At 48.0% G+C, this 22,593-nt stretch overlaps 8 protein-coding genes and 4 long non-coding RNA genes across 16 annotated transcripts; 5 read left to right on the forward strand and 7 right to left on the reverse strand.

The window, feature by feature from the left end:
* Window position 1: 1 nt before the first annotated feature.
* On the reverse strand, window positions 2-2,389 carry LOC136188898 (uncharacterized). Of its 2 annotated transcripts, none has more exons than XM_065976707.1 (6): window positions 2,229-2,389; window positions 2,068-2,130; window positions 1,838-1,984; window positions 1,651-1,778; window positions 861-1,593; window positions 2-806 (listed from the first exon to the last, which is right to left on the reverse strand). In XM_065976707.1, exons 1-6 carry the CDS (start codon window positions 2,314-2,316, stop codon window positions 94-96), a joined length of 1,872 nt encoding a protein of 623 aa, XP_065832779.1. In that variant the 5' UTR covers window positions 2,317-2,389; the 3' UTR covers window positions 2-93. The 2 variants fall into 2 exon arrangements, with proteins under 2 accessions (XP_065832779.1, XP_065832778.1); XM_065976706.1 differs by having other exon boundaries at window positions 1,838-1,996.
* LOC136188903 (uncharacterized) lies at window positions 2,338-4,512 on the reverse strand. Of its 2 annotated transcripts, XM_065976713.1 has the most exons (12): window positions 4,364-4,512; window positions 4,148-4,314; window positions 3,950-4,081; window positions 3,839-3,893; window positions 3,677-3,787; window positions 3,558-3,627; window positions 3,398-3,509; window positions 3,288-3,342; window positions 3,075-3,235; window positions 2,903-3,024; window positions 2,684-2,845; window positions 2,340-2,635 (listed from the first exon to the last, which is right to left on the reverse strand). In XM_065976713.1, exons 1-12 carry the CDS (start codon window positions 4,505-4,507, stop codon window positions 2,463-2,465), a joined length of 1,464 nt encoding a protein of 487 aa, XP_065832785.1. In that variant the 5' UTR covers window positions 4,508-4,512; the 3' UTR covers window positions 2,340-2,462. The 2 variants fall into 2 exon arrangements, with proteins under 2 accessions (XP_065832786.1, XP_065832785.1); XM_065976714.1 differs by lacking the exon at window positions 4,364-4,512 and having other exon boundaries at window positions 2,338-2,635; window positions 3,398-3,627; window positions 3,950-4,073; window positions 4,120-4,305.
* A 1,829-nt stretch (window positions 4,513-6,341) lies between these two features.
* LOC136188834 (uncharacterized) lies at window positions 6,342-8,535 on the forward strand. Of its 2 annotated transcripts, XM_065976625.1 has the most exons (11): window positions 6,342-6,430; window positions 6,480-6,569; window positions 6,640-6,725; window positions 6,778-6,926; window positions 6,984-7,252; window positions 7,307-7,444; window positions 7,502-7,751; window positions 7,818-7,924; window positions 7,981-8,037; window positions 8,094-8,160; window positions 8,215-8,535. In XM_065976625.1, the coding sequence occupies exons 2-11, from the start codon at window positions 6,480-6,482 to the stop codon at window positions 8,340-8,342; spliced, it is 1,341 nt and encodes a 446-aa protein (XP_065832697.1). In that variant the 5' UTR covers window positions 6,342-6,430; the 3' UTR covers window positions 8,343-8,535. The 2 variants fall into 2 exon arrangements, with proteins under 2 accessions (XP_065832697.1, XP_065832696.1); XM_065976624.1 differs by lacking the exon at window positions 6,342-6,430 and having other exon boundaries at window positions 6,437-6,569.
* A 349-nt stretch (window positions 8,536-8,884) lies between these two features.
* Window positions 8,885-10,645, reverse strand: LOC136188835 (uncharacterized). The gene is made up of 4 exons (XM_065976626.1): window positions 10,034-10,645; window positions 9,538-9,984; window positions 9,232-9,486; window positions 8,885-9,180 (listed from the first exon to the last, which is right to left on the reverse strand). Exons 1-4 carry the CDS (start codon window positions 10,643-10,645, stop codon window positions 9,037-9,039), a joined length of 1,458 nt encoding a protein of 485 aa, XP_065832698.1. The 3' UTR covers window positions 8,885-9,036.
* A 238-nt stretch (window positions 10,646-10,883) lies between these two features.
* Window positions 10,884-11,368, reverse strand: LOC136189405 (uncharacterized). The gene is made up of 3 exons (XR_010670385.1): window positions 11,143-11,368; window positions 11,002-11,093; window positions 10,884-10,949 (listed from the first exon to the last, which is right to left on the reverse strand). It is a non-coding gene; the product is annotated as an uncharacterized lncRNA (long non-coding RNA).
* Window positions 11,369-11,771: 403 nt separating this feature from the next.
* LOC136189404 (uncharacterized) lies at window positions 11,772-12,565 on the forward strand. The gene is made up of 2 exons (XR_010670384.1): window positions 11,772-12,356; window positions 12,404-12,565. It is a non-coding gene; the product is annotated as an uncharacterized lncRNA (long non-coding RNA).
* Window positions 12,566-13,004: 439 nt separating this feature from the next.
* LOC136189390 (transcription factor IIIB 90 kDa subunit-like) lies at window positions 13,005-16,811 on the reverse strand. The gene is made up of 16 exons (XM_065977334.1): window positions 16,608-16,811; window positions 16,369-16,452; window positions 15,397-15,570; window positions 15,313-15,344; window positions 15,181-15,253; window positions 14,969-15,118; window positions 14,816-14,909; window positions 14,640-14,763; window positions 14,541-14,592; window positions 14,404-14,463; window positions 14,007-14,350; window positions 13,869-13,950; window positions 13,752-13,810; window positions 13,480-13,691; window positions 13,264-13,427; window positions 13,005-13,209 (listed from the first exon to the last, which is right to left on the reverse strand). The coding sequence occupies exons 1-16, from the start codon at window positions 16,786-16,788 to the stop codon at window positions 13,184-13,186; spliced, it is 1,911 nt and encodes a 636-aa protein (XP_065833406.1). The 5' UTR covers window positions 16,789-16,811; the 3' UTR covers window positions 13,005-13,183.
* Window positions 15,707-16,393, forward strand: LOC136189403 (uncharacterized). The gene is made up of 2 exons (XR_010670383.1): window positions 15,707-15,855; window positions 15,904-16,393. It is a non-coding gene; the product is annotated as an uncharacterized lncRNA (long non-coding RNA).
* LOC136189402 (uncharacterized) lies at window positions 16,646-17,673 on the forward strand. Its single transcript, XR_010670382.1, has 2 exons — window positions 16,646-17,180; window positions 17,232-17,673. It is a non-coding gene; the product is annotated as an uncharacterized lncRNA (long non-coding RNA).
* Window positions 16,997-20,213, reverse strand: LOC136189399 (ATP synthase subunit C lysine N-methyltransferase-like). 2 transcript variants are annotated; one of them, XM_065977345.1, is made up of 2 exons: window positions 17,781-20,213; window positions 16,997-17,722 (listed from the first exon to the last, which is right to left on the reverse strand). In XM_065977345.1, the coding sequence occupies exon 1, from the start codon at window positions 19,540-19,542 to the stop codon at window positions 18,949-18,951; it is 594 nt and encodes a 197-aa protein (XP_065833417.1). In that variant the 5' UTR covers window positions 19,543-20,213; the 3' UTR covers window positions 16,997-17,722; window positions 17,781-18,948. The 2 variants fall into 2 exon arrangements, with proteins under 2 accessions (XP_065833417.1, XP_065833418.1); XM_065977346.1 differs by having other exon boundaries at window positions 16,997-17,733.
* Window positions 19,842-21,762, forward strand: LOC136189392 (BRO1 domain-containing protein BROX-like). The gene is made up of 10 exons (XM_065977338.1): window positions 19,842-19,975; window positions 20,037-20,243; window positions 20,303-20,398; window positions 20,455-20,527; window positions 20,581-20,686; window positions 20,739-20,914; window positions 20,967-21,048; window positions 21,103-21,253; window positions 21,323-21,485; window positions 21,548-21,762. The coding sequence occupies exons 1-10, from the start codon at window positions 19,872-19,874 to the stop codon at window positions 21,662-21,664; spliced, it is 1,275 nt and encodes a 424-aa protein (XP_065833410.1). The 5' UTR covers window positions 19,842-19,871; the 3' UTR covers window positions 21,665-21,762.
* Window positions 21,763-21,768: 6 nt separating this feature from the next.
* LOC136189396 (phosducin-like protein) lies at window positions 21,769-22,587 on the reverse strand. Its single transcript, XM_065977342.1, has one exon. It carries the CDS (start codon window positions 22,552-22,554, stop codon window positions 21,841-21,843), a length of 714 nt encoding a protein of 237 aa, XP_065833414.1. The 5' UTR covers window positions 22,555-22,587; the 3' UTR covers window positions 21,769-21,840.
* Between the last annotated feature and the right edge of the window lie 6 nt (window positions 22,588-22,593).

Genomic DNA, 22,593 nt, shown 5'->3' on the forward strand with positions numbered 1-22,593 from the left:
ATCAACAGGACAATAGTCTTTTACCTTCCGATTGTGTAAGCTATTACTAAAAAATGCCTAAAACTAAAGCTCAGCTATACACAATTCATTCGTCTACCACTCGCGCTTGGGAAGGAGTGGCTTGCACTTAAGGTTTACAGGAGGTAGAGAGTACTTAGAGATGCCGCCAATTCTTCTCAGAAGGTCCTCTCCTTGCAGAGGAAAACGATAGGATAATGTGCCTCTCAGGACCATGGGAATGAAAGACGTTGCACCATCATTCATCAGCACGGGAGCAAATCGCGCATAATCTTTCTGGAACACCTCAGTGGAGATGTTCCTCATGTCGAACGATACCCCGCATCCCGGCTCATGAGACCCCATGCAGCCATCCAGTTCAGGCGACAACTCCTGTCTCGTGTAGGCAGGCGTGCACAGAACGATGACGAACTTGGCTTCCTGAATCTGCTGCATTTTCCACTGTGGAAAGCCGAGGCGAGCGATTCCGTTTGGATCCACCTGATCGAAATGAGCGCCGTATCCGTTCTGCGTAAGCCAATGCCCAAGCACCTGCACTTCTCGCATCGCGTCGCGGGCATAGCTTATGTAGACGTACTGCGAGTGAATGCTACCGCAAACTTCACACGCACCCGTGCTCCTGCTCCTTGGACCGTTAGTGGGACCTCTGTAAGGAGACTGGACGTGGAACTCGCATTCCAAAGACTCGTTCACAGGAGGTGGTGGAGCGGCGATGACAAACGAGCTTGGCTGCGACTGCTGTGGCGGTGCCGACGGACGACTGCGCGGAGATGCCATCTTTTTGAGATCTGCAAGACATAATACACCCTGATATCAAAACAATCAAACAAGAGGCGGCTTACCACGAAGAATGACGCCCTTGAAAACATCTCCAATAATGTCCTGACGTTTCCTTTCCTTGACGGCGTCGTAGATGTCGCCGATTGTTGCTGTTGCTTTTTTGTCTAGTTGATCCAACATGGCTTCCGTCCATTTGCCAGAGGTTGTTCGGTTCTTAATCAGCCGAACTTCCTGCTGAGTCAGATCGCACACGCCGGCAATGTATTCCCAATCGCCGTTCCCTTCGTCGACGTAGTCGCAGAGCTTGACTCGATGGTGCGGACGAAGATCTCTAGTTGGTATCTGACGCAGAAGCGCGACGTCGCAATCGCTAAGTCCAGGCGGTTCACGCACTTCATCTGCGGCGGGAACCTCGATGACGCCTGTCGTGACGTCATGGGAACCCCATTCGCCGCGTAGACCTGCCAACGAGGGCGGCTCTCCCGGAAGCTGATCGTCGTCGCCGTCGTCGCCGTCGATTTCATTGACGTCATGCGTGCGATTGTCGGACGCATTTTCCTCTGTCTGAGGACCGAAATGGTGAAGCAGGGTCTTCAGCCGAGCCGAGTACCCGGGAACGGCTTTGCCTTTCATGATTGTCAGCGCAAAGTGGTTGCTGCGTCTGTGCAAGAGACGCTGGACGTCGTCCATAGTGTGACCGAGAAGTAGGTGCTCTTCGATGGCCACAATCACGTCTCCCGCCTCAAGTTCTTCACGCAAAGTCCGAACCTCGCCGGCAATAAAAACAGAGACGTTCTGAATAAGTCAAAAGGGGTCACGAACTCGCAGGACCACCTATATCCTGTCACTCACCTCCCGTCCAATTGTCTCACAGCCCAATGGCAGATCCAATGCGCCGGTTTCCGCATTCCTCTGAATCCGTACATCGAACACGTGATCGACCACGCCCGCGATCTCTTCTGACGTTACCATGCGAAAATCTGAACGCAAAGCCACCGCGTGACGTCACGAAAAGACTCAAAGTGGAAAATGAACGTACTGGGCGGATAGGACGCCGAATCGAGCGAAATCTCGCGTTGAATGCCTCCGCGCGGCGCGCGAACACAGTCGATCTGCCTTTGGAGCTGTTCGCGAGCGCGAACGAATTCTAGCGGATCGTCGGGGCCCGAAACGAGGCCGCCGTAACCTGAGAAAACCTCTTTTATCGTCGAGCAAAGAAAACTCGACTGTACGACGATAGCGCAGATCGAACGGCGAAGTTTTTCTCACCTTCGCGACGACGAGGGGGCGGCGTGTTCGTTCGACCGTTTCCTTCGCCTCGGCTGATCAAATCTAAGGAAGAAAGACCGTTAGGGTGATAGGCGATCGATCGCAGCGAGTTGGTCTCGCGCTGTTCGAAGAGGAGAAGACGACGCGTAAAACGAGCTAACCGTTTTCCGTGATGTTTGACTCCTTCGCCTTTCCTTTGCTTTTCGCGCGAAATCGACCGCCAAAAAGACGATACCACATGTCTTTCATGCTATCGCGTCGCTCGCTTTCTCTTCGGTCGTGCCACAAAGGCGTCTAGACGATGGTTTTTGTTGCGTGGCGTCCCGGATTTTCCTGAGTTCAACACCGGAAGCCCGTCGAAAACAATATAAAACATTCCGCCGTATAAAAGTTTTTTAGTCGATTCGTGTCGTTCGCTTGCATTTTGCGTTCGCGTGCGGCGAGCAAATCTGCTCGTACAAAGGCACGCGATGAAAAACCCCGACCGTGTGAAAGAACACGTCCGATAGGTAGTAACGAAAGAAAGGGCTGCCACAACTCGAACACGTCTTAACAGATGAAAGAAACCCTAGAAAGAAAAAAAATTATATAGATATATGATATCGATAATTCATACTCTGCAGCTCTCGAGGAATGGTGCCTGGACCATGAGGTATGTTCCATTTTGACACTGCCCTCGCTGCCAGTTCCACTAGAGGTGGAAAGCTGTGCTTGGGACGTGCTACGAGTTGAGCCAATTCGGTGACATTGCTTTCATCAAGGACGGGGTTTTGATACACTGCGCAGTGATATATATACTAAATGATCTTCCTTTTCCTCTTCAATAATTGGTAACCTGTAAAAGTGTAGAGTTTGATTCTCAAAAGAGAGGCCGGGAAGAGTTTCAGCTGATTCTGCTTTACGTGCAGCTCTCTCAGCTTGGACAATGACCCTATTTGGGCCGGAAGTTCAATCAGTCTAATACGAAAGAATAGCCTGGATCGTTTTCGAACGACAATGTTGCATACCTGTTGTGACAGAGCCACATTTTTATAATAGCCGTGCATCGTGTTATGGAGTCAGGTAGGACAGTTAGCCTGCCTTCTGACACGTCCAGTTCTGTTAGCTTCGTCAGTCTTCCTATTTTAGACGGTAGCGATTCGAGCGGATTCTTTCCTAAGTAAAGAGACTGCGGGAGAGCCGAGGTTAGTATTGAGACACCCCCCTATGCGACTTCTCACTTCCAAGTTTATCAGCGAACATAATTGCTCCGGCAACGTCACAAGCTTGTTGTCACTGCAAAAGAAATTGAAGAATAGATTGCTACGCGTACGAATGAAAGGGGACTTACTGAAGACATAGTTCTTCCAGATAGACCCAATTGGATATAGTACGAGGTATTGCAGTCAATGAATTTCTCGTGGCATTAAAAACGATCAGTCTTTTTAAATTTCCAATGGTTTCTATCAAGACAAGCTGCAAGCGAATGTAAGAACGAGCCACCTTATAACCTGGAAGTGATGTCAGTTCGTTTTCCTTGACGTCGAGTTCAGACAGTAGCGTCATATCTCCAATACTCGTCTAAAGATAATTGAATAGTGTCAAACATGATAACCTTCCTCATACACACAGGTAAACTAGTCAAGGAATTGTACTGCAGAAACAGCTCCCTAGAGCCGTCCAATTTTCCAAGGTCAGCAGGCAAACGAGTCAATTTGTTATTAGACAAATTAACAGATTCCTAAATATCAAAAATCACTCAGTCTTAGGTGTCAGTTTACGTTTGACGCACCGGAACGCTCCCGAGATCAATAAACCTTGGCGGGCAACTTCTCAGCTGCTGATAGCTGCAGAAGAAAAAGTCAAAAAAAAGATCTCCATTCAACCGTCGTCATCGTCTTGCCTAAGATCAACATCGATGAAGCCCAGAACCAGTGCATCGTCGACGATCTTCTGAGCTGCAAGTGAGCCCATTCGATGAGCAAAACACACCGACTCGGGATTCCTTCGACAACATGTCTTGCAAGCTGCATAGCTGATAGAAAACAAAATCTTATTGAATCAATGACTTACTTCGCCGATTGCATGCAGTCTTGTGTACCTGCAAGCTTCTTTCGAAGGTACGATCCCACATCGGGAACACAGGTTCCTTTTCTCGCCTTCCTTCTGTTTCGATGCCCTGTCCGTGTAAGCGTACTGGTACACGTATCCAGCACGTCGGTTAGATCTATTGCGTTGAGTTCTTGCTTTTGATCTGAGTCTACGCTTCTGCACGCGTGCGTGTAAGCAACGAGAGAACGCATATTCTAGAGTGTACCTTCGTCCGGGTTTGCAGCTGCCCCGAGGCCGAGGGAAACGTGTCCTCAGGAGTTTCGCGTTCTTTGACAGTCGCGTTATAAATAAGAGCTATAGTAGCGACGGTTAATGCAATCACAGCTGCACTTGCAAGCCAAAATAACATGAGACCGTTTATCCGGGCTTACACGTACTAACGCACGGTTCAACGCTTTGTACACCATGTGAGCTGACCATGTGCAGCCATTGCCCCATTTGCACCACTGTACTTTAGTGTAGTGCACAGGGCACAGACACTATGTCTGGGAACTCAGCTTCAGTTGCATTGTTGAGGCTTACACAAGATTGCTAAATCGTACTAACTAGAGAATGATGGCCCGGTGTTCACCGTGTTGCCATCATGCAGAGCCTCCCACCGCTTACCGTACGCGAGTGCATAACATAGTGTGACGTCATAGTTTTCATGCTGTCACATATTCACGTTGTCATTACAGCCGTTAGCTACTACTAGTACAGCTCAGTCCTACCTACATACTGTAAATACAGTACTTGCATGATTGCTGTGTTTTCCTAATTAGGCGCTTTTCTGACGTACAGTACAGTGCGTGCCAGCATAAATGGCCACAAAACGCGCGCTAAGATCACTGTAGATCACTCGCTGCAAGACATACAGTGTCACTGTGTGTCAACGAAAATCACTCTAATGCCTATTTTAAACAGGGATGTCAGTTTGATTTTTGTGGGACGTACTCCCAAAGATTTAAATTTTTTGCAAGTTTAGCGCGCGCTAATAAAAAAGTTTCTGAAATGGCAAATTTTGTAAAGGAAAGAACATTTTCAAATTCGCCGATAATAAATTTCTAAACAATGCACGTGAGAAGCCATTTATAGAGTGAGTTTCTTTCTAACTTGATCCCTAACGGAAAAAAATGCATTTCTATTTACGTCACGTGACATCCGTTTCTTTCCACCGAATTACTGTATTGAAAATCAAAGATAATGAAGTTTTAGAAAATGGTATAAAGTGACAGACGAGTTTATGAAAGCCGTCATATGTTGTTTGAAACTGGAAAAAAACGAACTTTTCTGTGTTCTTAGCAAAACGTATAGAAACGTTGTCTGCGGTGAAATCAAAACCGTTTTCTTACAAAATAGACGTAAATAGAAATGCTAGACTTCATTGGAAATCCTTGATGTGACGATCAAACGTCAAAACTACGCCAAATGTAAACTACGCTCTGAATTCCTCGCGCGCTACTAAAAGTCCCGTTTGGCCATTTATGCTGGCACGAGCTGCTGGCACGCACTGTACTGTATTTGATAATGTGCTCTGTATTTTAGGAGGACCTATGCATGTGTACGGGTCATATTTCCTGTTACCCGTACACGCGTACATACCCACCCATATACTGTACATGTGACTGGATACTTTTGATTGTGACGTCAGAGCGTGACAATCAAAACTGTCGTTTCGGTTTCTCAGCGCATTTATAACACGGAAAATAGCACAGATCAATTGGAAATAAGGGTTTCTAAGCATTTTTTTCGTTTCTGAAAGAAAAAACGCTTTATTCGCACCGTAAATCGCCTTTTTCGGGTCACCGTTTTGGGCCCCATTTCACGCATGCGCTTTACAAAGTAAGGGTTTTTCCTATGTGACGTCACAATACTGTACCGAACAGACGTACATACATACATACATACAGACACTTCCGGCCCTAAGATCACGTTTGAGAGAGCCTCCCTCCTTCGTTATACGGGCTCCACCCGTACAACTGCGGTGGTCGGCTCCATTAATCAGCTTAATTAATTAACTTGATAGAGGGGTGGTACTGTAGTGAAATAGGCATCACTTCCTGCGTGCCCGAAATACCAAGTGGGTCAAAGTTTAGAGTCCAAAGCGTGCGTGCCATGCAGGCTTTGGACTCTAAACTTTGACCCACTTGGTATTTCAACGGCGGGTCCGAAGTTCATACTTGTAGACCATTCAATAGCAGCGTACATATAGCCTGCTCTGTGCGCCTGAAGCCAGTTCGCATCCGCGACGACTCAGACGGTGCAGCAACTGGCGTTGAACAGGCTCCCAGCGGTACGCGTTTCAGTGAATTCGTATGCTGGGGATGACTGCCGGTTTTCAGATGAGTCGAATGTTCTTTTATTCTCTCTTCATGAATGCGCTCCTGCTACCGGAGACTGCAGGGTCAATCATGTCTGATAAAATTGACGAAGTACAGTATTTCAATTGCATCAGGGCGTGAAATTATCAAGTTGGGGCTGCTATTTCGTGCATTTTGTTAGTTTATGAATGACCAGCAAGTTGCCTACCAAAGCCAGCAAGTCCTACTACAAGAAGTAGATTCTCAACTGGAAACTCTTTCTTTGCGGTACAACAAATCAATAGACACGGTGCAGCTGGTGATGACCAACGATTTGTAGGCTTGAAGACGCCGAATCCTCACAAAACAATCATTCGTATCTTATTGGAAAACTTCAGCATGTAAAAGACGACATCGCCCATTTACAGAGCTTGGGCAGCGTGCAGGATAGACGTCTCGACGTCCTTGAATCTTTTATGGACAGACGAGGTAAACTGCCTAATTGCACCACGATAATGTTTTTAGACTGACAAAATATAATTACAGCTGGTTATGCTGCCCTTCATTACACGGATTGCACGTTAGAAAGCACCGGCCGTCTTTTTTTCGACAGAACTCGGCAGAAGCTAACTGTCTGCAATGGGACTGCCTGGGTCATGGTACATCAACCACAGACTGTTCTAGTTAGCAGTGCTTCGTCTGATTCGTCGCAACCTCAGCCATCCACTCCGAGAGACTGCGCCGAAATAGCCGCCGACAGCACAAACACCGAGAGCGGATTCTATGACATCTTACTGCAAGGAAAAGTAACGAAGGTAGGAAAATGTTCAAAGCGGGTTTTGCACGAGATTTTATCAACAAATTATTAGGTTTACTGTGATTTGCAAGCAAACGTCTCCTATGGAGGAGACGGTCTAACTGAAGACTCAGCTGGGTTCTCCTGCACAACTATCAGAGAATATTGGAAAAGTTCGCAAAGTGGCTTGAGATGGATTAACCCGAGTGCGGTAAGACACGCACTGAGGTATACACTCGTATTTCGGTACAAACCTTGAACATTTTAGTCATCATACGATCCGTTTCAAATCTATTGCGATTTTGAATCGTTTGGTGGCGGCTGGAACCTTCTCTTTTCGAGTCGAGCAACAGAAGACTACAGCGTGATGGTGAAAGGAACAAGAAACACGGCAAATATAACCAGCTTAGATTCACATGATAACAACAACCGATTTGCCTACGATGTCTTCAAAGCTATTAATACGAGTGCTTACGGCTACACTGAGGTCATGCTTTCGGGGTATCGAGACTTTAGGGGTAAATACCGGTATTCAATCTGAAAAAAAGACTGTTAGCTAACATGACTTTATATTGTTCTCTTAGCTAAGGGCGATCGCGTGAAAATGTACTTTTCAAAAGAAGCTGACCGTGGTATTAGCTTTACGCAATTTGTAGAGTATTTCAGTACCTACTGGAGAGGCGACTGTAATGTAAGTAACAAGATCAGTTCAATGTTCGCATCGTGTCCTTGACAGATAAAAATTAGGTGGGAAGCTACTACGGAACCGAAATATCAAGCGGAAAACCGATTGCTCTCTCTTGGGTGCGACTATATGTATACCATAATGTGACTGTGCATAGCACGCATGGATTTCTCAGGAATTTCGAGCCTTTTCAGCTGGTTCGGCTACTAGTAGCTGCAGCTGGTTTAAAGAAGTATGGAACGGTAAACCTCTAGCTAAAATTGGCTTAGACAATATGCGTTTAACCAGCCTTTCAGATATCAACGGAAAGGGAGGTCATTTGCTAGAGCCCACCAACTGGGATCACGCAGAAGACCACGCACAGCAGACGACGGCTGGTGGTGCATGCCACAGCCGAGGAGTTTACCACATTTTCATTCGCTGAAATCAAAACTGAATTGGAGGAGTCAGCGTTTGGTGTTAGGTGTAGCTAATATGTGTACAAGTCATACAGTTACGCTTTTGCAACTACTGTATGGCTGACTCACACTTGATCTGGTTATGAGATTGCCCGAGAGGGAGGGTTGTAGCTGAAACGTCACGGTTTCTCGGTTGAAGAAGGAAGTCAGTGTTCTTGACCTCTAGCGAACCAAATGAAGCGTTTTGCTCCCAAACGTTCTGGAGACGTACAGCACGTAAGGGAGTCCTTCTAACAGAAAGGCCAATACTAATCGTACCAGCTCAAGCCGCTACCGTAGGAGCCCTCTGCCAGAATACTCACCCTTTGATGCGCCTGGGCCCGATGCGCCTAGGAACAGTTTATCCGGGCTTCACAGTAACGCACGAGCCCCGCCAAAACACCTGAAATCTTCCTGAAACAGTGTTTGCGGGCTAGGCTTTCAGTAAAAAGATCTGAATCAAATACTATGATCCTCTCGATCCTAGGCCGTCGTGGTTGAGCCTATGATGTCACGACTCGCTCTCAAATATTTTTGGGCTACTAAAGCGTTCGAACCTCCACGTAGTGTAGCCTGAATTGCGCCAATACAAACGCAGAACAAAAAGGTACGTAAATGGGCAGCTTGAACAAAAGTTATCTTTGCTTTTCTTAGGTAACTAGCATGCACGGGTTTTTCGAGTTAACAAAATGCAACAATCCTGCGTAGCAGCGCTTGCGGAATCGCCTGCTGATCAGTAGCGCTGGACAAAAGAGATCTGTGAGCAGACACGTACTGCAAACAAATCTCTTTCAGCTGGGGCGGATCAACGTTGTCCGAGTAAAACTATCATTAACTCTATTTGAAATGGTAAAAATAAATGAGTCGGTTTTCTACCTGGATCATTGCGCTTTTGGCAAGTTCTCTTTTCCGTGACTCTGCCTTGCCTCCCCAGGACCAGGTGCTCAGCTGGATAACGTCTAGCCCAGGGCCCTCCTCCTTCCTCAACGTGTCGCGATTCTCTGCACCCAAGCAGAGTTTAGCCACAGCAAAGGCGCCCATTTGACGAGCAATTGGGTGGTAACAGCGCAGAAGCGAAGTAAATGACCTCAACGTAGGCCATACGTATCGATCGTGCTCAGCTTCCCAAACCTTAGAAACACACGCGTTTCAATCCGGCTGCTTCTCGTCTGCATTACTTACACTTTCAGGCGTTTCTGTATCAAGCCATTGACTAGCCACGTCCATTGCTTTACTCCACATAGGCAATTGACAACAGTCAGCGTCACGAATCTTTTCCACAACGTTCTCCTTTTTCGAAATAATTTTTGCCCACGTAGCACGATAAGAAAGATTCAGTAGAAGACTATTCGTCGCGTGGCAGACAAAAACGATCATCCTTGGCAGAAAGTGAATAATTTCGGGACAAAACGGCTCATCCAGTTCATGCCGATGTCTCTCCACCACAGAAACCGAAAGTTCACTAAGCTTCTTGACAACGTCTGCCTGCAGAAGACGTTCGACAATCGCTGGATTCGACGCGCAGCAATGCAGACACGAAACGCCCGCTTCGACGTCAGTCAAGTCGTTAGCAGACGATAGACAGACGTCAATGATGGGCTCAAGTGCGCCGGCTTCAACAGCTTTAAGCTAAAAAGACTAAGTTTATTACACTGTTCCTAAAAGTAGATAGGTGTACCTGAGCCTCTCTGACGTCCAATAAAGCACACATGACGCCAGTAGCTTTCGATTTCAGCATCTGACTCTGTGTCGAAGATTTCAAAATGGTGACGAGAAGATCCATGATTCCCTCTTCGGCGATTGCCGCTGTTCTCGATTCGTTGCTGCTGAATTCCTGGCACGCGATCAGTGCGAGAGCCGTCAGATTTTCGTTATTGGCTTTCAACGACTTGGAAATGAGATCGACGAGTAGGCGAACGCCGCCGCGAGATGCAAAATAGTCGGCTGAATCGTAACTGGATCGACGATAGAACGGACTGAAGAGATTCGTCATCAGTTCGTCGCACGCACAGATTTGGGCGAATTCGACGCCCGTTTGAAGTCCTTTCACGCAGGCGTCAACACGCCGTCGTCTCTCGGCGAAAAGGCGCGCAGAAACGCTCTCTTTCGCAGCGGCGATCGACGCGTCGCTGAGACCGAGATCGCGAAAGCGATTTTCTATTTCTTTTTCGGCGGCATTGCACTGGTGTATGGTGTAGGCGTCGCCAGCGTGGTCGGGATCGAAGCTCTGAGCGTGCTTTGCGAGATTGTCGAAGAGAGCGTCTTGCAGTTGCCTTTCGAGACGGGACATTTGTGAGCGACTGATTTATTATTGATCAAATCATAGATGTATGATCACAAAAATATGAAATTTCAGTAAATTATTACCTTGAACCTATATAACGTCTTCAGTAATTAGGACGATTTCTAAACGATTTTACTCAAATGATTGCTGAAAAAGGCACCGTCAGTTTCCTCAAGTCCAAAAAATTCAGCTGCAGACGGTCCCACATGACATCAGATTCCTTGTCATCGTCGCTGGCATTTTGCTCGTCGTGGTCCCGTTTGACAGGCCCAGTCTCAACCAGAACATCCCTGAAGAAGTCAGTAAGGCTCTAAAAATACAAAAGAATTATTTCACGCAATGACAATTATCTGAGAACTTACTATCACCACTGAGACGATTTTCATTAGCAGACTGCGTTCTGACCAGACGGATCACCGTCAGGTCGTCGAAGAAGTGGGCTCGCGCCTTGGAACTGCATGAATCGATTTAGAGAGCCGACGACGGGGGCAGTTCGTGTTTACCTCGATTGAGCTCCCGCGAAGCTTGACCAATGACACCCATCGTTTTTCCGCAGTTTCTTCGTGAAGAAGAGGAAGAGAGAGGAGGAAAACAAGTGAGCCTCGCGCGACTAGATTGTCGGTTCGTCGTCGTCGCTCGAAACAACATCGCGAACACCTCTAGACCATCCAAAAGAACGTCGTCGATGAAATAAATCGTCCCGAGACTGATCGCGAAGGCATAAATCGACGGAATCACAGTGGCATCGCCATTTGAGATTTGAAGCCGGGAATTTCACTCGCGCGCGAAACCGAGACCCTACGAAGAGAAGAAATGCGTCTAACCGTGAAAATCATTATCCAAATGAAGAATACGATACACGTGGTCGGCAAATACACGAAGAGCCGCCATGTTTTTAGCGCGTAGATCGAAGTATATATTTAGAATTCGGTCACGCAAAGAGCGCATGAAAAGTTAGCGCGAATTTCAAAAGCAAATCAGCGACTCGTTGCCTTGGCGAATTGACCACAGTGAGGTCACCAGCGGATGTTGCATCATCTTCCATATAAAAGCGACTGGAGCACGCTCGATCTTCAGTCTTGCTAAAGGGTGGGGGATGCCAACGGGTTGAACCCTTGAGGCTGATCGTGAGCTGGGAAAGCTGGTTGTTGGTCATCAAAGCGTTTAACGTCTTATGTCGATCCTCACTGAAACTGCAAGGCACAGTGGATGGGCGTCGCTCTAATGCGGCGCTAAGATCGGCACTGGGGGTCAAAAGGGTCGTGGACGGCTTGAGTTGCGAAGTCAGGCGTTCCGCGCTAAAGCCGAGCGGGCGTCTGGCTAAGGTTTGCCACTTACTGCCAAAGAAACGTGTGGGGGCCCAGTGTCTCGTGGTATTTCCTCACTCGGATTAGTAACTTATACCCGAAAGATGACCCGACCCCCAGGACAATAAACGCTGACCCTCAATCGGTGGACTCGGCAATCGTTTCGTAAGTCCTCTCCTGACACGGTAGGCTCGCTTCCTATCTAAGCGAAAGTCTACGGCCTCTCTGGGGCCCCGGTACGACGCGGTCGGGGGGACGGTGTGGGAGAGCCGTTCTCGATCCAGGCCGTACCGGTCGTGTTCGGGCTGTTGAAGCAAGGTCTCGCTTCCAAAATTTTTGGGCCACTAACTGCGTTCGAACCTCCACGTGGTGTGGCCTGGATAATGCCGATGCGAACGCATTGCAAAAAGGTACGTACACGGACAGATTGAACAGATTTTATCTCTTTTTTCTTTAGGTTCTCTGCACGCGCAAAGCCAGGACGAAGACTCAATCCAAAAAGCCGCTCGAAGAGAGGATTTTTACAGTTAGAAACTAATTGTCTGTATGTGCATGCATGTATGCACTGTACGCACTCGATTTGGCTTTTTTTCGTGCGATTACATTATTTTTTCGTCTTCTCGGACTTCTCCCCGCGCAAAAGAGTCCCGTACCTTCGAAACCGTTGCTCTTCGATCGATGTTCGACGTCCTGTTGGTCTTGGTCTTGCCTAGTACGTTTCTATAGCTCGAATTGCATGAAAGCGATCGACGAGCCTCTAATTTTTGCTATGCACAGCTTTGGACGAATTCGACGCCGCATTGAAGCTTTTCTACGCCGTCGTCTCTCGGCAGAATGGCTCGCGGAAACGCTCGCTTTTCGCCGCGGTGATCGACACGTCGCCGAGACCGAAATCGATCGCGAAAGCGATTTTCTATTTCACAATCTCGTGATCTCGACCACGTTGGCGACGTCTACACCAGTGCAATGCCGCCGAGAACGAAAGATCGCCAAGTTGACAGTCAATTCGGGACATTTGTGAGCGACGGATTGATCAAATAACTTGAAATAAGGTTCACTTTCAGCTTGGAATGCACGTGGTTATAATATGGGATTTCGGTAATTAAATTATTGCTTTGAACCTAGTACCTAGAGTAGCTCTGTAGCGTTCAATTCAGTCTAGAATCACAATATAGAAACCAAATACAATACAATTTCCTTCATTAGGATCCGATCAAGTCATTGCATTCACTTGAACTCAGTATACTTCGTCGTCTTCAGTAACTATAAGAAAATTTCTAAACGAATTGACTCTTGTGTGATTGCTGAAAAAGGCACCGTCACGTCCAAATAATTCGGCTGCAGACGGTCCCACGTCAGCTGCATCCTCCTTGTCATCATCGCTGGCATTTGGCTCGTCGTCCCGTTCGACAGGCCCAGTCTCAACCGGAACATCTCCCCCCTCAGCCCGAGGCCTCTTACTCGCAGAGGAATCAGTCTCGCTATTGAAAAACGTAAGGAAAGTCAAATTATTATTAATAGTAACTCACTTACCCGCTTTCTTCCTCTTCTCTTTCAAACGCCCACGACGTCAGCGCCGTATTTGCGAGTGGTTGAACAACAGAAGATCTCGTCGACGTCAAATCTTTCAAAACCTCGTAGTTGATCTTGTTGGAAATTCGCTTCGCTTGGAGCATGTGCTCGATCGCCTCTCCAGCCGTTTTGCAAGGTTTCATCGGCGCTTTCGGTTTCCTCTTCTTCCGAGGCTAAAGTATAGAGCAACGCATATTGCAGAAACGAAGGAGACCGGATAGAGAACAAGTTGCCTTCTTTGGCGGTTTGTCTTTGTTTTTTTCTTTTTCCAGTTCCTCTCGCTTTCGTTTTTCTATTCAAAATAGAGCGGCGTGATTCCCAATTCCAAACGCCCCAGTTCATTTCCTTACCTTCTTGCTCGGCCAAGTAATCCGCGTTTTCCACCATCCACATTTTCGTTTTGACTTCCACTTCCTCTGGAGCCAATATAAGCTACGATTACAAAGAACGTCGGTACTCCGTATATTGTAGTCAAGTCTTTCACTGACCCTATCCAACTCGTCGTCGTCCAAGTCGTCCAATAACTCCCCCTCGATGCCTGCCTCATTTTCATCGACGGCGTTGTCCTCGCCAGTCAACGATGCAACCAGATCTGGTATCGACACGACATCGTTTCCCATGGCGGCGGCCAGAACGTCGCCTCCTCCCGCTGCCTCGATGGACGGACCCCCGCTCATTGCCGTATGAGTTAACGCTGATCGAATTTCGGCGGCGTCGTCTCGCCGTCTCTCCTCCCGATTCTCTTCCTCCTGCGGCTTCTGCTGGACGAATTCTATCACGTCAACTGAGTCAGAAAACGTGACCATCTTTGAAGCGTCAGTCAAGTCGACATCTATGTACAGTATATCAAACCCGAGCTAACAACAAACCGTAGAAGTGTCTTACCGTCGTCTGTTCCGTATGATTCTAGCAATTGATTTATTTCACTCTCGGCCAGAGTTATTTCTAAAATTACACCAAAGTGTTAGATCTCCGCGTTTATTCTGTCGTTCGTCGTTTGAAGTAGTGCATGCTCTACATACCCGCTAACTGTTGCCTTTGTTCTGAGTCTGCTGTATCTTTTGCCTTGTCAGACTGTGAATGGATTACAGTAATGGACCTTGATGCTATTGACTCCTTGCCTGGGATTTAGCCTTCTTTCTGGATTTGGTAAATGATGGAGGATCGCTTTCCTCTTCCAGGTCGATCTTCAAAAATTCGTCAATAGTCAGCTGACCTGACGGCGTTTTCTCAAACTCTTCTAATCTGAAGAGACGTCAAAAAACCCGGAATGATCGTCAAAACTCAATCCACTCACCTCTTTCTCAGGGTCGGTTCACATATCCTAACAACGCGAATAATATCCCTAATTGTTCGGCTAAAATTGTGCAAACGAGCAGACACCAGCAACGCTATTGTGTAGAAAAAAAAGATGCGCTTGAAAACGCACTCCAACTGTTTCAACACGTACCGGCGCCACAGAGGCCAGACGGTCGCCTACCGTGGTGTATCCAGTCTCGTTTCATCCTCGACACAAGTCGCAAAGCCGTCATGGCAACGTCGTGCGTCTTCTCGCCAAATTCGAGTTTGTGAGCGAAACGATGAACGTAGAGACACGGATCTGGGATGATTCAAAAGCGTTCTTTTTTGGAAGAGATCAAACACAGAGCGAAACTTTTCTACCTATCGCAGGAGCGCTGATGCAGAGAGCATTGGCTAGTTTGAGATAACAACGACCAAGCACATATACATTGACCTAAGAAATGACGAGTCTCAACTTTCCTGCTTGGCTTGAGCACAGCCTGCATCAGTTACCTGCAGTGTGTCACTGAAGTCCAAGAGAAGATCTAGGTCAATCATATTAATTAAAACGCTTTGGTAACGCATTTTCTTTCTTACGTGGAGTTCCTTCGGTTCTGCAAACCAGGTACAAGCAAGCGGCGGCGACGTGGTTCGACTTGCGACCCTGCGTCAGTCGTTTGCCGACGGCCATTTTGAAGAAGTTGTACGCCGTTTCGATGCATCGCTTGTTCAACTGCAATTGACGTCCGAGAGCCGATATTCGTTTGTGACCTAAATTGCACAACAGAGTCACTCCTACGAGTATTATGCTAAAAACGGGGAAAGATAAGGGTGGCAGAAAATTCCCCTGGCGGAAAATTCCCCTGACATCATAGATTTATAAGGAGACAACACCGATCAAGAAGCTACAGTTCCCCCCAAGGTTATTCAGCTCAAAGGATGACTTCTACTACGCCGACCTTTCACGAAATGAAGAGTACCCGATTAAGCGCTCATAACAAAAAGTGGGACAAAGATATGAACCCGCATGCATTTCGAGAAGCGTACAGACGAAAGGTCAAATATAAAGCGGCCGAGTTTCCTCTGGCCTATTATTTCCTCTAGGTTGGTCTCGATCGTAGACGAAGCGTAGACGTGTGTCACATCGTGGCAACGGCCAATGGCGGCGCTCAGGCCGCCGAGAACGTCTTCGTCTGGTCGCACGAGTTCAACGAAATGCTTGGCGACAGAAACGACGACGTGATTGCCGCCATCGTTGCCAAATATAAAGGAGTCGAGTATGTGAAGCGAGCTATGGACCTGAGCAAGGAGTTTGGCAATGTAGAGCACGGAAAAGCGCACATGCGACGCTCCGCCGAAACCATCTGCCGCGCCGGACGCGTCAAGTTAGACAAAGGAAAGGTACCAGAGGCCATACATGAATGGTGGGAGAGTGTCAACTCGAAAAAGAAAGCATAAACGAAGTGCCTTCTTTCGACCTTTCTATCTACCTCTACTTAGCTATTTTTTATCGTATTTTTTGTCTGACGATGTGTGTGCGTGTGTGTGTGTGTGCATTGTAACTCTTACCATTTTGAAGTGTTATTTCGCGTGACTCTCTGTTGAATCCCCTGCTGAATCCTCCACTGCCGAGCCGAGCTGACGCAGCTCCCTCTGAATTTCCAAAAAAAAGGGAGATAAACTTCTAATTTCTTCAAACGAGTGAATGAATGATTCTTTGTCTCTTCTGGACGAAAGAGCCCCTCTGGCACGGACAGATGTCCTGCTCTTTCGTACCAAAAACAAAAAAACCGTCGTCGTATGCTTACCGTCTGCAGAGACGAATTGTCCCACGACCGCCGAGCCGCCTGCTGACGTCTCCTGGAAGTTCACCTCGCTTACAATGATGTTGTCCTCAAGGACGGAACCGCAGCTAGTGCAAACGACGTCGCCGCGAGCCTGATCGTAGTCAATCTCGGTTCCTCCGCACACTGTACACACGGACGCCATGAAGAAGCGTTAGCGCACGTTGATAATTTTGCTTTCGTCACGCGGAAATCACGCGAGCGGGGAGTGTTCAGAGGACTGGGACTTTCCGGTGCTTGTCGAAGACCAATAGAAAACGAGATTCCTTCGACACATGCCCAAACTTGCCTGGGATAGATAGGAATTCCCATGACTCACGCTGAACGCTGATTGGCTGAAAGTTGCACCACCGCGAAACTCAAAACGTATATAAAAAGAAGTGCCACCGAGACGTCAACATTCTACACTGCTACGACTTTATGGCGACGTTTTTGTTTGATCTGCAAGACACGCGACTGAGTGCTAACGATCCCGATTGGAAAACGGATATCATGGCGATGAAGCCTGACACATTTCGTGAAGAATGCAGAGAAGCAGTAAACTCATTCCCCGCAAAGTGTTCTGCTTATGATTACGTTGATTTTCAGCTCGGGATCAAAGGACGCAAGTCCAAAGAGGACATGAGTCACGTTATAGCAACGGCGAATGGGGGTGCCCAGGCAGCGGAGAATGTTGTTGGCTTGCCACACAAGATCAATCTTGCCCTTAGCGACAAGTATGACCATGTCATGGCGGCAATTGTCGCCGATTCTCATCCTGACGGCCCCGACGCCGGAGAAGAATTCGTGCAAGAAGCTATCAGTCTGAGCCGCAAATACGGCAACGTAGACTCTCTTCCATACAAAGGAAGTAATGCTAGAACTCTGTGCAAGCGGGGCCGTGATGCATTGGAATCTGGCAAAGCACCACATGATGTGTGCCAGTGGTGGAAGAACCAAAACTAGAACTCGAGCAGCTTAGGCTTTCAGTATTTTTGTATGCCAAACACGTACCGTACCTTTCGTCTGCATAATCACGTTTAAATAGTAACCCTTTGTTCCTTCGGCAATCACTTCATTTTCAAATCATCCATCAATGTCTATATATCCACTGTGACTCGGTGGATGCGTGATCGTCAACCGAGATGTGCCGCTTACCTGTGGAGAGTACAACGCTTCGTTTTCCGGCTCTTCTGAAGTCTCGTGAGCTGCGCCGTGAGCGCGTACGTACAATAACATACGCGACGATGCAGTGCGCGGCACGTACGCGTATGCATGTCTTCTGTCTGTTAGTGCCAATGTGCGAGACAAGAGAATCCCCGATTTTCCCCCGGGTCTCGTGAGCGTCGGGCCAAGAATGTACTTCATTCTAAAAAACGCTAACTCATCGTTGCTCGGAGAATTGCAGCGTGAGCATATGCATGGTGATTATTGATTTTCCGCGATACAGACCCGTGTACGTGCTTGTCTAAGCAGAAATTTTCCCCAAAGGGAGGAGGGCCGGACAGGAAACGCGACGTAAGAAAAACAGCCTCGACAGTATTTAAGCAACAGTTAGACGTCAAGCAATCGTAACACCGCTCTACAGTTGTGTGAATCATGACAGCTGATCCCAAAGTGCTCGACATATCCTCGTTTTCTCAAACATCTCTCAGTGCCACATACAGTAAACCGTGGAACCATGATATAAGTCCCCATCATTTCAACGAAAAAGTTCGCCAGGCGGTAAATCAACCAATGCCTATAGTTACAACTAGAGAATCTCTCCTGGTTTATACAGTTGGGAATGGAAAACAACCCCGAGTGGAAAGACTGGGACGTCTGCCATCTCATTTCAACTGCAAATGGCGGTGCCCAAGCCGTGGAAAACGTGTTTCTGTGGAAAAGAGATCTCAACGAGGCGTTGGGAAACCAGTACGATCACGTGCAAGCCGCTATCATAGCAGAAATCAAAGACGAACAGTTCGTCCAGCGTGCAATCGACTTAAGCGCTTCTTACGGAAACAGAGATTACGGAAAGTACGCCGGTGAGCAAAATGCCGCAACGTTGTGCCAACAGGGAAGGAGAGCTCTCAACAGGGGGCTTGCTCCCTCTGGAGTCCTTGAATGGTGGCAACGCCGCAAGGGATTCGGAGGAAGGCGCTACTGACTTGCTGAGTCAGAATGAGAAACCCAACATGAATGATCTGTGCTGTGCTCTATGTGTGTGCGTGTACGTGTGCCCCTTGCTGAACGCCTTTCTGTCAGTGCAGTAAAAAAGAGTCAACGTCACTGTACTCTAAAAACCAGCCTTCTTACATGTAACCAGATAATTTGTGAAAGGGGCCTATTCTTTAGCACTTGCTCTGATATCATAAATCCAAACGCTATCTACTCCCCGCCCGTGTTTCGCATCGCAGACAAGAGTTGGCAGCCCAAACCGGCAAGCGAGTACACGAGTCCCCGGTCTCGCATCCCTAACTACCATCTCCTCGATGTCGCCCATAATCCCGTCAACCCCGAAAATTACGACATTATCAAACCTCGTCAGCGGAGCGCGAAACAAATCCTGTCGATAAAACCGAGCCAGCTTACTCACTCCGAGCCGCCAGGCGACCAAACGAGAATACCAAACGAGCCACGGGTTCAATTCGAATCCGACGGCGTCGAATCCTCGTCGTGCGGCGGCGATGACGAGACGACCGTCTCCGCTTCCCAAATCGACCACGGACGACGAGTTTGGCGACCGCTTTGGACATTTTAGGTGTCGCATCACCGTTAGAAGTTGTCGGGGCGTTGCGGGAACGAAGGGAAGGCAATGCTTGCGGAATGCTGGCACGACGAACGGAACGACGACGGCGTAAATGCCAAACAATGAGGTTCCTGTAATTCCAAGAAGGATAAGACCTCTCCGCGATCGTTTTTGAGGCTCTTGCTGCATAGATGCTTCTCGTCGGTCTCCCGGATTTTCGCACGTGTTATGACGACATGCATGGTTACCGAAAATCAAATGAAAATGATTTTTGATCAGAGAGGAAGATTCTAATGCGAGGGAAATTTCATCCCACCCTGCTCTCTCTTGCAGTTTGATGTGCAGCAGCAAGATTTTCTGTAATAAGGCTTTCCCTTGGCACCCCCAAAAAGCTTAACCAAACAGCATTTATTTGATTAGTAGTCGCCTCAAAAACCTTTTTCTTTTTTTGGTCAACAATTTTTTCTGCTATTAATATCAAACCTACGTGGATGACGTCATAAGCTAAAACTACAGCCATGGCTCACTGGTTCCACAGAAATCCGTTGAAGAACACGAGCAAGATATCTTTCGATCAATATCGATCGTCGAGCACGACACCCGCCGCTTCGAAACTACTCGGGTCAGTCCGTAGTCCTACGCGTCACCCCGCCTGCTTCCTCTGATCTCACCTCGCCAAAAAGGGAGATGAAAGAGTCGCGAGCGAAGCTTCTCAATCTCGTACGCAATCCCGAATCGTCGCTCGCCGACGTGACGACGCTGATGAACGAGTACGCGGCGAACGCGCGCGGATTGGTGCAGGGCAGCGCCGAGGGAGCGGGCAAGGAATCGGGACCGCGCTACGTTGTCCTCTATCGATGGACCAATACGATGCAAGGAAAGAAAGTCAGGTAAATAGGTGTTTCGCTGTGATGTGATCTAATTCAGGAACCTGACGTCATAATTTTAGTGAGCAGTTGGACGCTCAGTTTGAATTGTACTCAATGCTTTTTGACGTCGCTGTTTGGCATACAAAACATGCTGCTCATCTTGCATCAAATCCTGAGTAGGGGGAGAATAGGGGGGAACAGTAGGGGGCGGCTTTGATCTCTTGACGTGCAGGATATCCATGAACGACGCGAAAGAGGTGCATAGGACGCTTCGCGCTGCGGCTGGGATATTTGAAACGTTGAAGGTACCAGTACGTTTAGTAGACTAGTAGTAGAGAGATGTACTATTTTACTGTAGGACTCTGAATTGCCTAAGTTGCATGATACTGGGGACAAAGGAGCTGACACGGATACAAGAATCTTGGACGCTTATGTGATGCAGTGTCAAGCTGAAGCCCAAGAAAGTGAGACAGTGTTTTTCATTGGAGAAATTACGATACAGTACTTCTTTTGAAGTTACTCTGGCAAGGGCTGTCGAATTGAAGCATAAAAATTCGCTTATTTCCGCTCTCTCCTCCGAAACGTCAAAAATGTTCATGATGGCTGGCGACCATTTGTCAACGTTGGATCAACTTCAAGTTGGCAAGTGGAAGAAGTACTCAGGAATCAAAGAAGCCTTCTATAAGTCCTATGTAAGAAACGAATAAGAAACGCATTGCATATACAAGCAATCTGACATTGCAGGCTTATTGTTATCTTGGGCTCAGTCTGTTGGAAGAGGACAAATGCGGAAACGCCATTCGTTGCCTGAGAGAAAGTTTGAAAGGTGAGGCAGTTTACTCTTCCCGTACAAAGTATGAGCCTGACACTGTGACCATAGCCTTTGGGATAGCCGAACAGCTATGCAGGGAATACGCCACTATGAAGGGTCCCGGCTCGCACGCTCGTCCGCAGGATCACATGTTCTTTCGAAAGCTGAGTCCTCTTGTTAAGGGGACACTGGAGAAATGCGAGCACGAGAACGGATTCATGTGGGGTTGACTGAAAAAAAATCGCACCATTCTTGTTGATTGACTGTTCGCGTTTCTTTTTTTCTACAGTTATTTTCAAAAGGTTCCTGACGAGGTGCCTGAATTGCCTATGAAAGCAACGTTTGGACTGGCAAGTGCTGAGCCGTACAGCATGCCGCCTGTCAATCCTGAATGGACTGAAGAGGCGTTGAAGTCATTGAAAGCGGCTCAAGATGGAGCAGAGAAATTAAACGTAGGATATAGAAGAGCAAGCAATAAGATTCCTCAGAACGCGGTGTCGTTTTTTCTCTCCAGCTTCAATCGGGATCAAAATCTGCCGTTGCCGAGGACATCACGCCAATTCCTGAGCCAAATATCAGCAGTGAACCAGCGCCGCCTCCCAAAACGAATTCGGGTTGCATCGTACAGTAGAACGCTGACTAAGACGAAACGTTGCCTGTCTTTTTTGTGTGTTCCTATTACATAAGTAATACAACTAACATCTGCAAATAAAATACCCCTTCGAATCACCTGTGTCATGATCATTTATATATTGCGTTGGAAGTGCTTCTCACAATATTTCCTACAGTTACTACTGTTTGCCTTTTCTAGTCTAAATCATCTACAGTCGACTTGTGATCAGCCTGTTCCGGTGGCAGGCAATTTCTCTCCCTCAGAAACGCCGCCACCTCGTCCGCATAGAACTCGTCGCCCAATTCGTCCGACACCCGTATGAAATTTCCCGCCAACTTACCATCCCTATAGACGAGCAACGCGGGAAGAGCGTCGGCGCGAAAGCGCGCGCTCACAGGCGCATCGTCGGCGCGCATGCGACAAAATCGAACCGTCGTCTCCGCCTCTCTCGCGTAGCCGGCGCCGGCGGCGAGACGCGTTAAACACTTGTTCATCGTCCGACACGCTTCGATCGAATCGTCGTACAAGTGAACGACGACGTACGAATTGTCGTCGATCGACGATTCGAACGTCGCCGGCGTCAAGTGAACGAGATTTCCGCCGCTCGCCGACGCGGCGGCGGCTGCGGCGCGTTCTTGGAGCTGTTTGAGTCGTTTCGCCTTGTATTGCTCGACGAATGGATCGCTTTCGAGATCGGCGTCGGCGTTGCGCGAAGCCTTTTCGCTTTTCGCCTGTTTTTGCGCCTCCTCTTCGGCTTTTAGAGCCAAGTAGTGTGCATGATCGCGGATGACTCCTTTGGGGCCCGTCTTTGGACCCGGGCCGGTCGGAGGCCCGTATTGGAATAGCGGCGGGTCTGCTGGAGCTCTGCTTTCATCCGCGCTCTCCTCCTCGTCGGACGATCGATCCATTCGTGCCGGGGGACAAACTGACACAGCCCGGATGCGACG

The sequence above is a fragment of the Oscarella lobularis genome, chromosome 7 (assembly GCF_947507565.1).
Source record: "Oscarella lobularis chromosome 7, ooOscLobu1.1, whole genome shotgun sequence".
Lineage (NCBI taxonomy): Eukaryota > Metazoa > Porifera > Homoscleromorpha > Homosclerophorida > Oscarellidae > Oscarella > Oscarella lobularis.